Raw genomic sequence first — 18835 nt, 5'->3', positions numbered from 1 at the left:
TAATCTCCCATAATGCATTTGATATACTTGTGCTGTGTATTTCATATGTTGGTACATGGCGTTGGTGGTGTTATTGTTCTAATGCAAACAGTTCACAGTGTGCTGAAGTGGTTTAAAAAGTGGTGATTTTCAATGCAAAACATGGTCAAACTATTACAGTGTGTATTCGTAATTATTAACATTTCAGCACTTTTTAACAACACCACAATATTGAATTTGGTCACAGTAACGGTGATTTTTTTCATATTGTCCAGACTTTTGGTAGCGAGTGTTGGACAGAGCTGGGAATTACCTGGACAGCAGGAGCTGTCAGTATGTTTCCCAGCAGGTGCTGACGAGTAGTTTTTTGTTTTTTTTTTAATGTTTTGTTTTGTTTTGTTTTGAGGAGCATTATTAATATGAAATTTCAAGAGAAGAAGCAGCGTAATAACGATTAGTATTTGCTAATTCAGGTGTCCACCTCTGCTGCTTGTCCTTGGACTGTTCTCTTGAATGTGTGTGTGTGTGTGTGTGTGTGTGTGTGTGTGTGTGTGTGTGTGTGTGTGTGCGCAGTAATCAGCCAGAGGAGCAATGAGAGAGGACAGAATAAGAGTGGCCGTGAGGGTGAGGGGAAGGGAGGTGGATTGTTGTAAAAGTTGCGAGAGAGGTGGATTGGAGGACAGGAGGAGGGGGGTGGGGGACACTCGGCTGTAGCCCCACTGAGCCAGTGCAGTGGGACGGTGGGTGAGGCATGGGGGGGTGAGGGCTGAGGGTGGGTGGGGGGTAGTAGAGTGGGTAATTACAGGGGCCCAGAGAGGAGAGGCCTGTAATCAGCCTGCCCTCAGGAAGGAATGCAGCTCATCTTCTCATGTAATTACTGCCATTTAAACGGCCCCGACTCCCAAACACTCACCCCACTGTACTGCGTATCTGTTCACTACACACACACACACACAGACACACACACACACACACACAGCCATTGTGAGACAAACAGTGACAGAGGAGGACAGATTTTCAGCAAGACCCCCAAATTGAGGAAGTAAAATAGGAACAGAAAGAAAGAGCAATGGAGAGATAGAGTGAAAAATTGCCGAGAATTACTGTATGTGTGTGTCTGTGTGTGTCTGCGTGTGTGTAGTTGCAGTGTGTGCACCATAGTAATGGCTGTGTTGACTGCAGGCCTCTAGAGAGCCCGGCTCCATGTGAATACCCACCATGGCAACCAGCCACTCTGGGCAGATTTGCGCAACTCTCATCAAGCATCTGCACCGTGGAGGAGCAGACAAGCACTGGCGCCTCACACTCAACACATACTGTTATGTTTGTGCACACACACGCACGTGCGCATGCACGTACACAGGAAGGGGACGAGTCACATTCTACCATATGAGTTTGACCTCCAAGTAATAGTTGTGACATTGGTCTGTAATTTCGAGTGGATAATAGGAAAACAACATTGTCTCACCCACTCTGTCTGCTCTCTTTTCCTCCCGTCTCTCTCTCTCTCTCTCTCTCTCCTTCTCCCTGTCTGCGTCTGTGTCTCTCGCCCGCTCTCTCTCCACTTCTCACTGTGATTGATCGCGCTGCTTGTGCATGCCTGTGTTCCCATGCAGTAGGTGGTCGTCAGGGCAGACACACACACAGCACAGGGCCACTTTTTGATGGGTGATGATTAATGAGCCCCGCAGGGGTGGGTGGGTGGGTGGGGGGGTAGGTGGCGCCCCCTAGCTATGACGGTGCACACGTCAAGGCCCAAGTTTGAAGCCCCTTCTGTCTATTCACATGCGGCAGCAGTGGGCTCCCTGCGAACACAAGCGCAAATCCTCTTAACGCTCCCACTCTCACACAGTCACACTCACCCACACATTCAAAAACATGGTCACATCTCACTTAGAGTAGGCTGTCCCTTGCATACACAGTGGATAAATATAAGCCACAGTCTGTTTAAAAAAAAAAAAAAAAGAAAGAAAAAAAAAAAGAAAACATGCCCGCTCTACCTCCAACACACACCATTTGGATGCAGTGTGGGTACATATTGTGATTGTGTGAAACATCCCAAGGATCCTGTAATACTCACCCAGTTATCAGTGGCAAACATTGCACACCGCCACTCTGTCATTGGGTCTTATTCACAGATGTACTTAAAAAAAGGCTCTGTCTGGAGCCATGCAGCTAGATAACGTGTTTACGTGTGTGTGTCTCTGTTTGCCCTGCGGCCCACTCTGATTAAGCGTCATTAAAGCATCAAGGGCTCATGGGAAAGCCAAGGCACAAGGTGTGTCCTTTAAACATGGGTGGGTCACACCTCATTTACAATTAGGGGGGGGGGGGGGGGGGGGGGGGGGGGGGGGGGGGGGGGGGGGGGGTGGTTATAGGGCAAAACACCTTACAGCAAAAAGTGCCCACGCTTTACAAGGCGGTGTGCAAATGTGTTCCTGCAAGCCTCTGCAGTTTTGGTGTGCAGTTATTTTGTGTGTCTGCATACATACGCATATGGATGCATGTATGGGTATGTGTTCCTGTGAGTGTGTGTGTGTGTGTGTGTGTGTGTGTGTGTGTGTGTGTGTGTGTGTGTTCCAGTGTCCCCAGGCTTGCTTGCTCTCCCTCCTCCTGCCACCCGGACATGCTGGATGGACGAGCGAAGCGTTTCTGTCACTCCGTATCTCCATCACCTGCTCGGCCTTCCCCTCTGCCAATCTGCTCTCCAGCCCCCCGTCACCTCCTTCACTTCCTCCTCACACACACACACACACACACACACACACACAGACACGCACTAAAATATATTTCCGCCCTTCCTTCCACCTACCCTCGCCCTCACACAGATTTAATTTCTCATGCACGCACACACACACATGCATGCGTAGAGTGGCTCGATGGCTCGGTGTACGCGCCCGCGCTGTTATCTCGATGAAGCAGGGGAGGTTTTTTGCGCCTGACAGAAATAGCCCCTCTACAGGCGTCCTCATTAACGTGTTGGAGCCAATCAAAGGCGTGACATTTCCACAGCCACGATGAACTCCCAGCAAGTTGCAGCTCACAATTTCCCACCAGGATCATGTACATACATGCATCCACTGCATGGACCTCTGTCAGAGTCATAGCATGTGAGTGATTGCGCACTCACATTTTATTTTCATTTGTTTATCACGGCAGTCATTAGTAGTGCCCATTATTAGCCTATCACTTACAATCGACTGCATTCTCAGATTATATGTGTAGGTTATGGATAGGCTCGGGCCTCTATCTTGTATCGTAAATATCGAGTATCACGGTTTTTGCAGCCATATGCAGTATTTTCCACATACTCCACCATCCCTGGATCACCATCCATAGTTGTGGGACCATCTGTGCGTAGTTTACAACTTCTTATGAGTATCAATGCCTATTTACTTGTGGTAGATTTGTTTAAAAAAAAAGTTTGCAACAACTTTAAACCATTTCTGTTTGATTGACGTAACAGGAGACAACAATAGATGGCACTTATTTATCAGCTTTGAAAGAAATGTGCAATTGTACTTTGCAAGGGAAATTTAGATTAGTGTTTGGGTAGTCTATTATGTTGCAATATTTTATTGGGGAGATAAGGAGTTAGTGTTCAGAGTGTAAATTAGTTAGTAGATTGATTTTTTTTTTTTTGGGAGGGGGTGATAATATTGAATATAAAGCTATTTTGGCAGGATGGAATTGCACAATTAAATTTAGATATAAAAATATTAATTCTGGATATCTGGACAGGTGAGGTGAGGATGGATACAGTGTTTAAAGTACAAGATGGAAGATTTTACCTTGTTTTTGTGTTAGAAAACTGGATGAGAATCTGTGGATCTGCACATTTGCCAAGAGATTTAAAAAAAAAAAAAAAAGGAAAAAAAAAAAGAGATGGTTTTCAAACTCTCACCTTTCCTGCTCCAAACAAATCCCACTGTGAGCAAGACTCAGAATGAAATATGTAACCCCACAGGCTCCTGTGGTTGGGTCTCTGCATTTCTTTTCGGTTGCTTGACCCGGGAATCTTCCCTGGGAATTTCTTCAGGTCTTGTGGAGGAATTTATTTCCAATATGTCAACTTCAGTTCCCATTCCCACTTGACCCTGACAGAAGATTTTTGGATGAAGCTGCAGGTGTGAAAGGTGATGTAGTCACAGTCACAGTCAGTGCGAAAGAAAAGGAGTCATCGTAACACGTAACATACATGATATGTGCTATTCATGATATGTGAGTCTTTTTTTAAAAACCCTTCAGCAGCTTCAGACAGAGAGGCAGCAAAAGGCTCAGAAATCAGAGCCGAGGCGTTCAAGGAGGGAAATGTGTGAGCTCGCTCACCTGTGTGAGAGATGAAGTGTGTTTTAGTTAGACGGCCGCCATGGTGAGCACAGAGGAACAGGCTGCTGAGCCGCATGGAGCCGCCGCAGGTGCCAATAGTGATGGACACAGCATTAAAATATTCAAACAAGAAACTTTAAATGGCCAATGTGAAGTTTTTTTCTTTTAATTTTTTTTTTTTTTTTAATAAGAGCACATGCAGAGTTGGATGTGTGTTATTCGTAGCAGGATGTCAGGCCCCGCCTCCCGTCTCCTGATGACTCACAGCAACCGTGATGGAATGGCAATAATGACATGTCAGCTTGTTAGTCAGGTTTTTTTCACTGATGAATTGATGACATCTCCTATTAAAACGCGATCATTTTTCTCTCCTGCCTGTGCTCAAAGGGGCTGCCTTGTAAATAATTTGTGTGTGTGCATGTGTGTGTGTGTGTGTGTGTGTGTGTAGTTGCGCAGTCAGATGGGTGAACCACATGACTCCTCTCCCTCCGTCTGCTTTTGTTGATGTGAGAAGTGACCAACCTGCGGACATGTTGCCTCATGCCCTGCTTGTCACACACACACACACACACACACACACACACATGCACACACATATTCCCTAACCTGCACCTACATTTGGTGATTTCCCATTAAACCTTTCTTCCCATATCTCTCCATGCACTTTTTTTTAGTACTCATGTCTTCCTCTTCTTCTGTCCATCTTTCCCCTCCTCTGAGGTTTCTTCTCTCTCCTGTGGAGAGCTGCTTTCAGGCTGATGAGGATGAGGTCACTCTGAATATCAATCACTCACTGTAATTGTCCTTTAAGGAAGGCAAGGAGAGACTGTCTCCCTCCATCCATCTCTGTCTCTGTCGTCCTGCCTCTGCGTGAGTGTGTGTGTGTGTGTGTGTGTTTGCGTGAGCCTACCTTAGGGCTTCCTTGCAGGAGTGATGATAATGAGGTAGATTGGAGGAGGAAGATGGATATGGTCAGTCAGTCAATGTTACATAATGGCCGCTGATCGCTCTATTTATTGGCCTCATTTCCTGTGTCACCAGTGGCGCCGTCGTGTTTGAGCGTCAGCGTCCCCACTGCTGTTTGTCCTTAGCGGGCTTCAGCGAGCTGCTTGCGCTTTATAGCTCCGGGCTATCGTTCTGCTGGGTCTCTCTCTCTCTCTGTGTGTGTGTGTGTGTGTGTGTGTGTGTGTTTTTGTTTAAGCCCATGGAATGTCATTTGAAGTCGACTGGAGCCGCGCAAAGAGCTTTGAATCCAGCAGGCAGGATGGAAGGAGGACCAGAGTCAGGGGAGGGCAAGAAGAAAAGCGCTCTCTTTTTAGACACCAAACTGGAAGGCAGGAGGCAGAGACACAGAGCCGCTGATTGTTTGTTTTTATCCTCACAGGACATCTGGGACTCGACGGGAAAAAACCAATGAGATTCCCGATCCCGCCAAACACAGCCTGACCCCGGTGTCTTTTGTAGTGCTTTCCTGTTGTCTGGCTGCTTTAAAGTATTCTCCTTGCTTTGTTCTCTCTTGTTCTTTTCTTCCACCCCCCCCTCCACTGCTGAGTGTACTGTTGGGATAGCGAGGGCACTGGAGGGGACAGTAATGACTAACTCTGTAAAGGTAATGATAAAGTACAGACACTTTAGACTCCATTCTGGCTAGAGGCGCTCGGGCTAAGAAAATTACAGTTGTACACGTGTGTGTGTGTGTGTGTGTGTGTGTCTGTGCATGTGCTTTGTGTGCAGTCTGTCTTCTCTCTTTTCTGTCCCTGTCTGTTAGTCTCTCAGCCTCGTTCTTTCACCAACTTTCCTGTCTTCCTGCCCTATCACCTCTGCCCCCTTTATCTCTCTCTCTCTCTCTCGCTCTCACTCATATTGGTCCTCACTTCACCGCTGTCACTCTGACTCTCAATTACACTGTACTGAAGCCCTTCACTCCAACACTCACTATAACCGAGGCGGGATCACGGGGAGTCCACTGCTAGATATCGACTCCGCATATTGTCTCTCGGACGCCTCGGTCACGCCGGGAGATTTTGGCCGCCAAACGCCGATTCTAAACTCCATTTGGGCCTGCAGGCAGATTCTCCTTCAGTACGAACGAGCGCAAGACCATAGCCGACTGCCATTTCGGCTGATGCAATTTTATCAAACGCGCTTGATTTTGTCGGGCCAAGTCTGAGTCGCGCCAGTGTGAGTCAGCCGCGGTCTCAGCAAAGATGAACTCTGCAAGTGACACTGGCAACAGGGGCTGCACGATTAGTCATGTGTTTACTGTTATTACAATATCAATATCCGAGATGAACATATCTGAAAGTTGAGTTTAACAACACGAATGCCATGCTGGGGACTCTCCAACATGCACACCCTGAACAGATTCTGGCCAACCACAGTGGGGATACCAAGTCATTTTAGTGATATATATTCATTTGGGCTGATATCTGCCTCTTTTTCAAGATCAGATATTGACGTGTCAGTGTTTTCCCTCTTCAGTATGAAAGAGGTTATTCTCCTTTCTCCACCTAACTCCTTTTCCAGAAAGAATTTTAATATTGTTTGACGCTATCTCTCTCTCTCATCTTTTTATTTTGCGTTTACCTTCCCTTTGTCCATCTTGTTTGTTCAAATATTTCATTAAAGCAGATTCATTTGAGTGGTGGTTTTCTTGTTTATTTTTGAATATTGGCACAAAATATGCACCTTCAGTTCAAAAAAAAAAATATTGGAACTTGTCATACGGTATTTTGCTAGTACCCACTGATTTCTGGGATTTAACAATGTTTTCTTGTTTTGGCTTTTCTCTCAGGTAAGAGAAAATTTTGCAAGTCAACAGCGCTCTTACCAAGATATGAAAACTTTTTTTTCATTGTCACAGTCCACAAATTGGTTATCCAACACATGGAAACATACATTTTTAAAACTGAAGAACATAAAAAATGCATTAAATGAATGTCAGTGCATGATCACATTTAGATTATTTTGTGTTTTAGAGTAGTTAGACGGAGTATATTATTAAATTAAGAATATTTGAACACTGGCATTTGAGAGTTAGTTGAAAAAACAGCAAAAGCAGGTATTTGGTTGGAGTGTTTCTACATTAGACCTGCGTCTCTGTTGGCGTCATGGCTTCGGAAACTGTCTTGTCCTCCGGCTGTTGTCACCATGGAAACACTCGGCTTGTCCAATGCGTTTTTTTGGTCTCCATTTTAATATCGAACCGTGTTTTTTCATTTCACTTCAGTGACTGTATGTCCGTCTGCCGAGACGACTTTCACAGCATCACAGATTTTTTTTTTGCCATGGTTGGCTTTTGACGTTCCTTTAATGCCAGTGCTGATGCTCTGGAAAATTACATTCACTTTTTTTTTTTTTAAGTTCATTTAAAAATACCTCAGTTTAATTCAGTTCAGACCTCTACTGTCCCAAGAGGGGAAATTTGACTTGGCTTAGCACTCACAAACCACACCATGATAATCAACTCTGACTTCAGCTGCTGAAGTTCTTGTTTGGGAGCTTCTCCGCTTCTCGGGCTTGTTTGGGGAGGGGGGGACGTTACCTAATGCTAATAACAAATGCTCGGCCACGTGCCTCCAGTTTTTGAACAGCTGGGATTCATCATCCAACACACCTGGGTAAGAGCGGATTTGGATGGATAGGAACGTCTGGTGCATCTGAGTTGACTTCTCTTATTTTTTCCTCTTAACAGAAAAATAAGAAATAATATAAGAGAAATTTGCTGCATCTGGCCCAGTGTGACATATTGCATATTTTCTTCATATCATGCAGACTGACTGGCAACAGCCAATGGGAGTTTAGATACAGGGGGAGGAAAAACAGAATAAACCAGAAGAAGAGAGATAAGTTAACATCGCTGCTTATTTGTGTAGATAGTTTATATGAGCAAGGATCCCACACTTGTTCCACTTTGATCATTGAGTATGCAATTTAATTTTAAGGAATAAATCTCAGTGCAGCAGTATGAATGCTAACCACGATCAGTCCACGTATGTATGCATTTACAAATTAATTGCAAGATGTCTCATACAAAGTTCCTCATCAGCGTCATCCTCGCCATAATGCCGCTTCTGAGTGCATTTGTAATGTAAATGTAATTTGTGGCTTCTGCACCATGAAGCATGAAGTTATAGAAGACCTTGTTTTTTTTGTTTGTTTTTTTTTTAAATTGTGTTTTCGGTGAACTTTCCTCGACAAATTGGAGCACATTGTTGAGTGACAGAACTGGGTGACATGTGATCCCTCGCCTTCATGTGTGTGACGGCTGTCTCTGCTCTGTCGCGTGGTGTGAACCGGCGTCCCGGGCGGACAGAGAGCGGCAAGGGATGTTTAGTCTGAACCGGCGAGATTTAGGCTTAAATGTCCCACGCCGGCATGAGTTTACTTGCTGTAGAGGCTGTGTTTGAGTTCAGTTTACAGAGGCAGCACTGTATAAGCATAGGTTGTTATACTGCACGTGTGTGTGTGTGTGTGTATGCGTGTGTGTTTGTGTGCTCCAGAACAGAATAAGCAGAAGCCTGTGTTTGCTTTCTAGCTGTCTGTCATTAGAGTAATAAAAGACTCGCTGTGCAGCTCTGCGAGGAGTCCTTGTCTTTAAGGCTGCTCCATTCCACACAAATTGCCGGCTGCTGAGGCCTGATGGATGTTTGTGTGCCGGCCCAAAAACACAGGTTCCACTTTAAACCCCCGGCTCTGTTATCCCAGAGAAAGAGAGAGGTGGAGCTGTCGGTCTGTCTGCTCCCTCTGTCATCCAAAAGTGTTTTAATTAAACTGTGCCTTCTCTATAGGCAGCAGAACACACACACTCATTCACACAGAGGTTTATACAAATACACAGGGCACTCCTCCCATTCTGTCTCTGTCTCCACCGCTGTCTGAACCACTGTCTCTCTCTGTTTGTCTCCCCTGTCACTCTCTCCCTCTCTCTCCCCGTCTCTCTCTCTCTTTATCTCTGTCTCTCTCCCTTTCTGCGTGCACCCTCTCATCACGGCTGAAGAGTGACAGGCTGTGTTTTTCGGCCCGATGTTTGAGCACCGCACGATCAATGCCGGACAAAAGGAAAGGGCGGGAGGGGGGGGTGCGGAGAGGGGGGGGGTAACACAATTGCTTATTGACAGAGAATTCAAAGTCTGAAAGACTGGAGGCGACAGCTTAGTGAGGGGACAGTGGCAGGACGCGGGGAGAGCGAGGGATAAAAACAGACAGAGAGAATCGAGGGAATGTGATTCATGTTCATGGTTTGAGACGTGTTAAGATTCATTACTTATATTTGTTTGTGTTTGTGTTCGTGTGCGCGCGTCTTCCTGTTGGGTTACGTTCTTATTCACTGTACATGCTCAGCAGAGTGTATAGAAGCATAAAAAAAAACTGCACACCCCTGCTAGGGTATTACCTGTCCAGTGGGAGTATGGGAGGGAGTACAAGCATGTGTGTGTGTGTGCGGGTGTGTACATGTGAGCGTTGTACTTCTTTTTCTTTTGAGATCAAGTTTGAGTCTTGCAACTTAAGGTAAGATCATTTTTACACAGCGAAGGCACTTTTGAACAATTCTCACCTCTAAAAACGATCCAAGATTAGAATTTGGGTTTAGGGTTAAAGCGTGACTAAACCCCCAAACCCACGTCTGTGTGAAGCCTGACCTCTAACGGTGAAAAGCAGGGCGCTTTGTGCTCGGTGGCAGGTGATGTCACCACCCATAGGGAACAACAGCTGGTAACATCAACCGTCACCAAAGACTGATGTCATTTTTACAGAAAGTAGGTGGATTCTTTTTTTACCCGGGACAACTTGCTTAAAAAAAAAAAAAAAAAGCAGGTGACATTGTCAGAAGTCTTGGACTGAATATTTGACCTCCAGGTTAACCGGTGTCACAATCTCCCAACCCGACTGAAACGCTGAAACACGGTCTCCCAGTACAACTTCATTTTGAAAAGTCAGAGTCCAATCCAAAAGTTGGCAATTTATCACTAATTTATCATATTGGATAGTTTGATGTTGCATTGAGGTTAAGATTTTTCTACCTAAAATCTAGAGCATGTCTTTTATGGTCGTGCCACATGGGTCCCAAATTAACAGGTGACCCATTTACACCTGTGCCAATCAGAGCTGATGCTAATTGTTACCTGGGACTGTTGCGGGGTGCAGAATGTGGGATTGAAATGCCAGATTGACCCGTTTGCACTGAGCTCAAGTCCCGGATGGTGGTGGGATTTTTAGGTCAGAGTAAAAAGGGTATTAGAATTAGCAGTAGATGTAGTTGGGCTTCACAACTTATCATAGATGTTTGACTGTCATAATTTTATGTTTCCATGATTAATTTAGTGCTTGTTGCATTTTCGCTTCCCTTAAAAGTCTCACTGTGATATGTCAAGCGCCTCCATTACACAGGACCAGTCACAACCTCTAAATGCAAACTGTGCCCCCGTGTGACCAAAACAACAATTAAGAGGGAGAAACAGGCAACTCCGCTGGTAAAGAAGGAGAGTAACCTTTTTATAGACCGTCACTGGAAAAGACACAGCAATGAGCAAAGTGGAAAAGGATGGAGCAACCCAGCGTTAAAGGAAAATCCTGCTCCTGAGTCTGAACAAGAAAACGTTTTTGGCCCTAAAAGTGGATCATTGTCCATCACTTTGCAGGTACTGTGTTTTTAAACCGGCTAACGACAAAGTAGTTTTGTGCAAAGTTTGCCTTGAGGATACAGCTTAGCCCCAAAGTAATAAAGCAGTAATTATTTATTAATTGACTTTTGTAAATAAGGACACACAATAAGAGCAACATAGTAAGAGTAAAGAGCGAAAAGGCTTTGGAGCCACTGTTGCTTTGAGAAAAACAGTAATAAAAGTAGCAATTATTTATTAATTAAGTTTTATTAAAGATTTTTTTTTTTTAACTACAAAATAAAAGTGGGAGCGAAGAGGGAAAGGATTTTGTTGCTGTTGCTGCTGTCAGTGCAGAAATAGTACACTGAATAAAGTGAAAAGTGATGGAAAAATATGTGCAATCAAATGATTTTCTTACCTGAACCGGAGACAGTTAATGTTGCTTAATGATCCTGATCACAATGTTTAACTAAATAATTGAGATGATCAAAGTAGGGTCTGGGGACCACCAGGAGTCCTTGAGGAGCCTCTAGGGGATCAGTAGCAAAATGAGGAATAGTTGAATTTCACTGCAATTTAATTTAATAGAAATGGCTATAATGTATGTAAATAATGTATGAGTTTCAACATCATATCAATCTCAGCCGTTTGAATCTATTAGTCAGTGTTCAAGTACAACTTTCAAGGCTTTTCTACCCCACGTATCATGCGGCAGAAAAATAAATCATGATATTATCTACGCTTTTTGAAGCTTTCTGTGCAATTTGAGGAACATCCCAGCGGTCACAAAACAGTTGAGTCAACACGGTCCACGTTCCCTTTATCCCAAACGTAAGTGAGGCTCCGTTCCCATGTGAACCATGAGGACTCAACTACACCGAGTCCAACATATTAAAATAAAATGCTGAAATAATCACTCATACATTTTTTTTTTTAATGTTAAAAAAACGGTGGTAAATTAATCCTTGTAGGCCTGAAGCTATTTCGATAATCTCAGTAATTTACTTGTCAACTAAATACAGTCAGCTGTCGCGTGACTTTAGGGGTGTGGCATAAAAGTGCAGATCGGGGCTTTAACACAAACCATAACATCTTTTCGTATCAGGGTTCCTCCAGGGGAAAAATCACATCGAATCAGGGGGTTGTGTCTTAAAGTCAACTTGAAAATCAACTTGTGGGTCCAGAACATGTCAGAGTTTGAAAACCGGAATAGGGGTTAAGGTTAGGCAAGCAGTGGTGAAGGTCGGTAGAAGGTCGTCATAAGGATAGAAGCTCAAGGATGTGTGTGTGTGCGTGTGTGTGTGTGAGAGAGAGAAAGTGGAACCACAGAGGGAGGGAGAGACAGATTGAGGGTGACAGGTCCACACTGGATGGCTCTTCGGCCCGGAGCGCCTGTTGCCCTTTCTGGCTGTCCCATGGCCACAGTGCTGCCGAGCCACGAGCCGAGGGCAGCTCTGCTCCAGCCTCCTCTGTCCTGGCCGGCGTCTTGGCAAGTCACACCGCCCAGCCCTCAGTCTGGGCTGCGGCTCACCAGCTGAGGGAGGTTTTTGGTCAGCAGACGGCATCATCCCGCGTGCCCGTGGAGTCGCCGCGGCCTCTGGAGTCACATACACCTCCCCCGCTGGTTTAGCTTTGAACCCTGCCACAAACTCCTTCCCCATTTCTCCTCCACTGTCTGCCCCGTTCTGCTTTCCCTAATGTCTCAGCAAAGAATCTATCAAGGCGAAGGAGGGTGGAGGGGGGGGTGGAGGAGGGGGCGGAGAAGGGAAGTGCTCGCTTTCCTAAAAAAGGAGATGGTATCTTTCTAAGTAATTTCTCTTGTTCCCTGGTCCTGGAATAGCTGATCAGATTTGGCCCCATACATTCTGAAAACTGAACACCGCCCATCAACGGGTTTAAGTCTCTTTGTGTGAGAGCAGTTGCATGTGCCCTCGCACTTCTTTTCTTCATCCAGCGAATGTAGAGAATGAGATTTCAGAGCTGCGGCTGTGAGAGACTGCCGTGTAAGGAAAGCACATTTACCCAGGAGGAATATGCATCTGCTTCTCTCTCTCTCTCTCTCTCTCTCTATCTCTCTCTCTCTCTCTGTATGTGTGTGTGTGTGTGTGTGTTTATTCAGTGAAGACAGCTCTGGGCTGGACATGCCTAGACCTTATTGGCATCTCCTGACTGGAGCCAACCACCCCCCCATCCCACAACCCCACCATCCAACTCCCCTCCAATCTTCCATTTAATGCTTATTGAATTCAGAGCATTTTTTTTTTTTTTTTTTTTTGTAAGCAGAGCAGAGTTTTCTGTCGGAAAGTCAGGCCCATTAACAATTTATAAGAGCCATGATTAGCCGGGAGGGAAAGTCAGAAAGTGATGGGAAAAGTTTGATAGTAGATGATGTTAAAACATTGCATAAAAATGTGAGAGAGAAACATTATGTCTAGCAAGCTCCATGCTGTAGCCAAAGGCAGATACAACATAGTGATACATATGTTTCTACATCAGACATAACACCGCATTAAGTTTTGATATTAATCTTAAGGGACTGCACCCGGCTCTCTCAAAATACATAGACATCCTCTGGGAGAGTGTGTAGCTGTGTGAGTTTGTTTCTGTGCGGACGTCTAAGGCAGAGATGGTGAAGACCATCATAGCAACCGTGTGATCAGGTTATTCTGCTTCATGACAGAGGCTGCTGCAGCCCTGCTGTCTGCAAGCTCCAAGCTTCAGTTTTCTACATTTCACACTGAAGGCGTTAAGCCGATGCTTTCATCCAGTATGACGGGGGTCTCAGTATCTTGCTCAAGGACACTTCAGCAGAATGTTGATGGACACACTGGCTGTTGCAGGAGTCGGACTTGCAGGGTAGTTCAGTTTACTGATACAAGAAATGTGACAATGCATACTGTGACATGGCTAAATGAATAGTGATACTGGCTACATTTTATTCTGAGGCAGTAATCACAAATGACAGTTAATCCATCATAATTTCAAAAACATATTATTTGCACTTTGTCATCTCATATCATGTACAGTGGTCCCTCGTTGATCGCGGGAGTTACGTTCTAAAAATAACCCGCAATAGGCGAAATCCGCGAAGTAGTCAGCTTTATTTTTTACAATTATTATAGATGTTTTAAGGCTGTAAAACCCCTCACTACACACTTTATACACTTTTCTCTTGTTTAAACACTCTCAAAGTTCAAACCTTCGTAGAAAAATAAGTCCAGTAAAAAAAAAGCATGCAAAATTTCACTAAAAAAATCCACGAAACTGCGAGGCCGCGAAAGGTGAACCGCGTTATAGCGAGGGACCACTGTATCAGAAATGGTATCGTGAGAGAAGAATATCATACCATCCCTACTTTCTAATCACTAAATTATCCTGTTGCCACTGTAGACAAGCTTAGAAAGCCTAGAACTAGAAAATTAAGGATATCTGATGTAGCTGACAGTTTAGTCCCTATGATTATTTATCATTCTTAATCTAAAATAATCTTCTCTTGGCTCACATATACATATTCTGATATCAAGATTGCAATTGCTGTCTTTTTTTTTTTTTAGCAGCATAGTGTTTAGTAAAAGTAAAACTGGTGAGAGGCCAGGATTAGCCAGCAACACTGATGCATTTATACGTTGCTTGAGGTTTGGTGGTCATTAGTAGAGTAACAGGTCGGTGGGAGGAGGTCGTTGTGAACACCGTGCCTCCTCAGCCTGGAGAAACTATTATATTGCCAGGAGGTATGTGTCACATAGAAAATGTCAGGGGATAATGTGCGATCAACAGGACCTGTCAGTGGAAGGTCAGCCGCCCTCCTTCCCCACTGAGAAGCATGGACTCTTCCACAGAGACGTGGGCAGGAGGCCCGGCCTGACCAGACCACTGACAACACGCGGGAGCCGAAATGTCACAGCCTCCCTCCACCTACAGTACAAACTGTCAGCACCTTAAATGTCTCCCTAGAATACCCTAACAGGGTTACATTCACACTTACAGTCTCACACAAGCACTGACACAAATTCGCTCACGCATGCCCTCCAGACGGCTTGACACGCACATGACAAACTGTCACACACACACACACACACACACACAGCCTCCCTCCAGGTATGCACTACCCTTTTGATCCAAGGGGAGAAATGAATCTTTTCTCTTGGGTTCAGCCACAGAGCAGCGTCCCCAGCTGACAGGGAATCGGTGCATTTCTCGAGTACGCTAAAGGAGGGCCGGTCGTCCTGATCGCCTGACACACACATGGATGGCTGTTCGGAATAAGGGGACAAAACTGGTTCAGTTACAAATTGCAGTTTTCATGTGTGGTTGATCATTTTTATATCACCATGCTGACCCTAAATTGATTCAGTCTGTACTTTAGGAAAGGGTATTTTCACCATTTTTTGATGATTTCATATGATGAATGGTTGTTTCAAAACACAACTGTGACATTTAAATGAAAGATAATTATGCAGAAATAATTTATCTCACTATTTTTTCAGGGCTCCTCTTGCACCTGGACTTTCATTCATTATTAATAAGCCACTGGCTGGTGATTGGCTGGTAGTATTGGTGACCTCGCCCTCTCCCTGACATTAACAGTGGCTGATGTTTAGTTTAATTAAGTTTAAAAAAAAATAAATAAATAAAAAAAGGCTGATGCAATATTGTTGATTCTGATTTTTGATGAGGCCCAGTTGCAACAAAACAACAATTCTGATTGGCTTGTTTTTCTGGTGACATCATTTCCCACAGAGAAACTCAAATGGCAAAGAGCACCGCCACCATCGTTTAAAATAATTAGAATAACATCCCAATCCAAAGTCACAAGAAATCATAATAACAAATTGCAGTACTTGCAGAATCACAATGCAGCACTGAGTCAGCACCCAGGTAATCGTCCCTGCCAGTTCTTATCCTAATGATCATGTTTGTGTCTGTGTGTGTGTGTATGTGTGTGTGTGTGTGGTGTTTTCAGAGAGCAGCGACTACAGCGAGGCCGAGGCTCTCCCAGACTCTTTCCCCTCCGCACCGGCAGAGCCGCTGCCAGAATTCCAACTAGAACCGGAGGATGCTTTTATTGTGAAGAACCGCCCGGTTCAGCTGCGCTGCCGGGCTGCACCTGCCACCCAGATATACTTCAAGTGTAACGGAGAATGGGTGAATCAGAATGACCACATCACCAGAGAGAGCCTAGACCAGATCACAGGTACTAAATGCAGACACATGCAGGCACACACACACATACGTACATAGAGTATACACAAGACATAAATACACACGCTGTAATGTCACTTTGTATCACGCTGGTATAAACATCATACTCAATTACAAACATCACATTCGACTATATAATCCATTAGCCCCAGTAGGATTTTATAGGCACGTTAACTGCATTTGGCCTCCAGCCAATGCATTATTTGTGTACCAAGGGAAAAATATGCACCACTAATCTCTCTCTCTCTTACTCTCTCTCTCTCTCCCTCACACACACACAGGTCAGGTGGTGAGGGAGGTGGACATCTCGGTGTCAAGGTCCCAGGTGGAGGAGCTGTTTGGCCTGGAGGACTACTGGTGCCAGTGTGTAGCCTGGAGCTCGGCTGGCACCACCAAGAGCAGCCGCGCCTACGTTCGCATTGCATGTCAGTACCAACACTGTGTGTGTGTGTGTGTGTGTGTTAGAGAGAGAGAGAAAGAGAGGGGGAGGGGGAAGAGGCAGACAGGAGGAGGGCGAATGTTTCTTACTATCTACTTGTCATATGTGTCAACTTAAGTATATATGCAAATAAATGTGCTGTAGCTCTCCATCTTAGTCCCCCGTGGTAAAATGTGGTGTAGTGTGATTGACACTGTGCATGCTTATGAGGGTATGAGGCAGGAAAAATACGACAGGGTGACAGAGGCTTTTTGGGGCTTTGCTTGGTGTGTGTATGTGTGTGTGTGTGTGTGTGTGTGTGAGTGTGTGTGTGTGTAGATGTGTGCTTGTGTTTGTGTGACAGCCGACCTCATTGAGATAAACAGGGTGTCACTCTCCAGTCGTGGCGCAGCTGTTACTAACCGCTGGCTCAATCTGTGCCGCCCCCTGTAGACCTGAGGAAGAACTTCGAGCAGGAGCCGCTGGGGCGCGAGGTGCGACTCGAGCAGGAGGTGCTGCTGCAGTGTCGCCCCCCGGAGGGCATGCCGGCCGCCGAGGTAGCCCTTCTCCCTCCTTACCCTCCGTCTCCCACTGAATCATTTCATTCATCACTGATGGGATTTCACGTGTCACTCATTGTTGATTAGTCCAGCCCTCACTGCCGTTATTGTATTTTGTTCCAAAACTAAGATCTACTGAATGAGGAGAACAAGTGGCCTCATGGCTTTAATAAAACAGCAGTAATATACCACTGTTTAATAAAACAAAGATTACAAAAGCAGTTTGATCAAATAATTAAAGCGTAATCTTCTGCTGAGTAATACACTAGACAACGTGTACTTCCGGTTATAATAACAGTTATGTGAAGAGCGTTTATCAGATATTAGGATTTTACTGCAGCCTTTAATGTGTCCCTCAGCCAACAGGAATCAACATCCAGAAGTGTTTATAGTGAATATTAATTGTACTGTTTGACGTTGCCTACTTTGTCTTCTTTTCTCGGAAACAGACCGAGAGAAAATACGTTCAATGTTTTTGTTTTTCCTGACCAAATCAAATTATTCATCAAATATTTACTGTTTGATCAGTGTCAGACCTTGAATTGAAGCGTGATGTGATGGCATAATTCCCCGCAGGTTTTCTGTGTTTGCTTAAAGTGTCTGTGTGTGGGGGGGTGCAGCCACATGTTTATGCATACACACCTGCCAATTTGTATGGTGATTATTCGAGGAGATCCAAAAAACTTCCAAAATAATTAACAGAAGTTCATCTCTCGGTGTCTCTGTAGCACACAGGATTCAGTGCGCTACCAAGGTCACTACTCAGGTCACTCAGGTCACTACTATCCATCATTATTATTTTGTGCAATCACTCTGAAGTTACCATCTGGCAGATGTGTCGTTTTGGAGCAAAATTCATATTTATTTGCATGGTGTGTGTGTGTGTGTGTGTGTATGTGTGTTTTGTCTGTGTGTGTGTGGTTGTGCGGCCTCCCGTGCTCCTCCTCAGGTGGACTGGCTGAAGAATGAGGACATCATTGATCCATCGCTGGACTCCAACTTCCTGATAACCATCGATCACGATCTGATCATCAAACAGGCGCGGCTGTCGGACACCGCCAACTACACCTGTGTGGCTCGCAACGTGGTGGCCAGAAGACGCAGCAGCACCGCTACACTCATCGTCTATGGTAACACACACACACACACACACATGCAATCACTCATTTCTCCCACCCACATGCCGACATGTATATGAAGATGAAGATAGTATATATTTCACTTAGTGACAGATGTTTCCAGCAGATGAAAATGCATGTAGGCGTAAAAGGAATATGCCATTTTCTTCTTTAGAAGATGGGCTCGTCAGTCAGTACAATCTGTGGAATTATAGTGGGAGCGATTAGCATTATCTCACAAATGAGAAAATGGCAACTTGTAGCAGAGCTAAAGGCAATTAAATGTGGCCAATTCTGGCCGTTTTTCAGAGGCAGCTTTCCGAATTTACATAGCAGGTGAGGGCAGGAGGCAGTGGGAGCTAAAAATCACTCTGAAGCCATATTTTTTTCCTTTGGTTTCTTAAATTGCTCTGTAAAGAAACCTGGCTACATCAGCAATATGGAGTTGGAGATTTTTTTTATTTTATTTTACTTTATGTATTTGTTTGAAAATGCTGACCATATAAAAACAATACTCACAACCTTTATGACTTACTTAGGATACTAATACTAGACATGGATAATTTTGGAGTCTTATGTTCTTATAACATAAAAGTTCAATTGACTAATGAACCAATCTCAGTG

The 18835-nt window shown here is 44.7% G+C and overlaps 1 protein-coding gene across 1 annotated transcript in view; it reads left to right on the top strand.

The window, feature by feature from the left end:
- The window catches only part of unc5b (unc-5 netrin receptor B), a 60606-nt gene that overhangs the window by 26795 nt on the left and 14976 nt on the right, over positions 1-18835 (top strand). Inside the window, exons 2-5 of the mRNA XM_030070877.1 lie at positions 15877-16107; positions 16397-16540; positions 16987-17090; positions 18043-18223. Coding sequence (XP_029926737.1) covers positions 15877-16107; positions 16397-16540; positions 16987-17090; positions 18043-18223 — 660 coding nt within the window. The remainder of the gene's footprint in view (positions 1-15876; positions 16108-16396; positions 16541-16986; positions 17091-18042; positions 18224-18835) is intronic.

Source organism: Myripristis murdjan, chromosome 15, assembly GCF_902150065.1.
Source record: "Myripristis murdjan chromosome 15, fMyrMur1.1, whole genome shotgun sequence".
Taxonomy (NCBI): Eukaryota; Metazoa; Chordata; class Actinopteri; order Holocentriformes; family Holocentridae; genus Myripristis; species Myripristis murdjan.
This window is presented reverse-complemented; position numbering and strand designations above follow the sequence as displayed.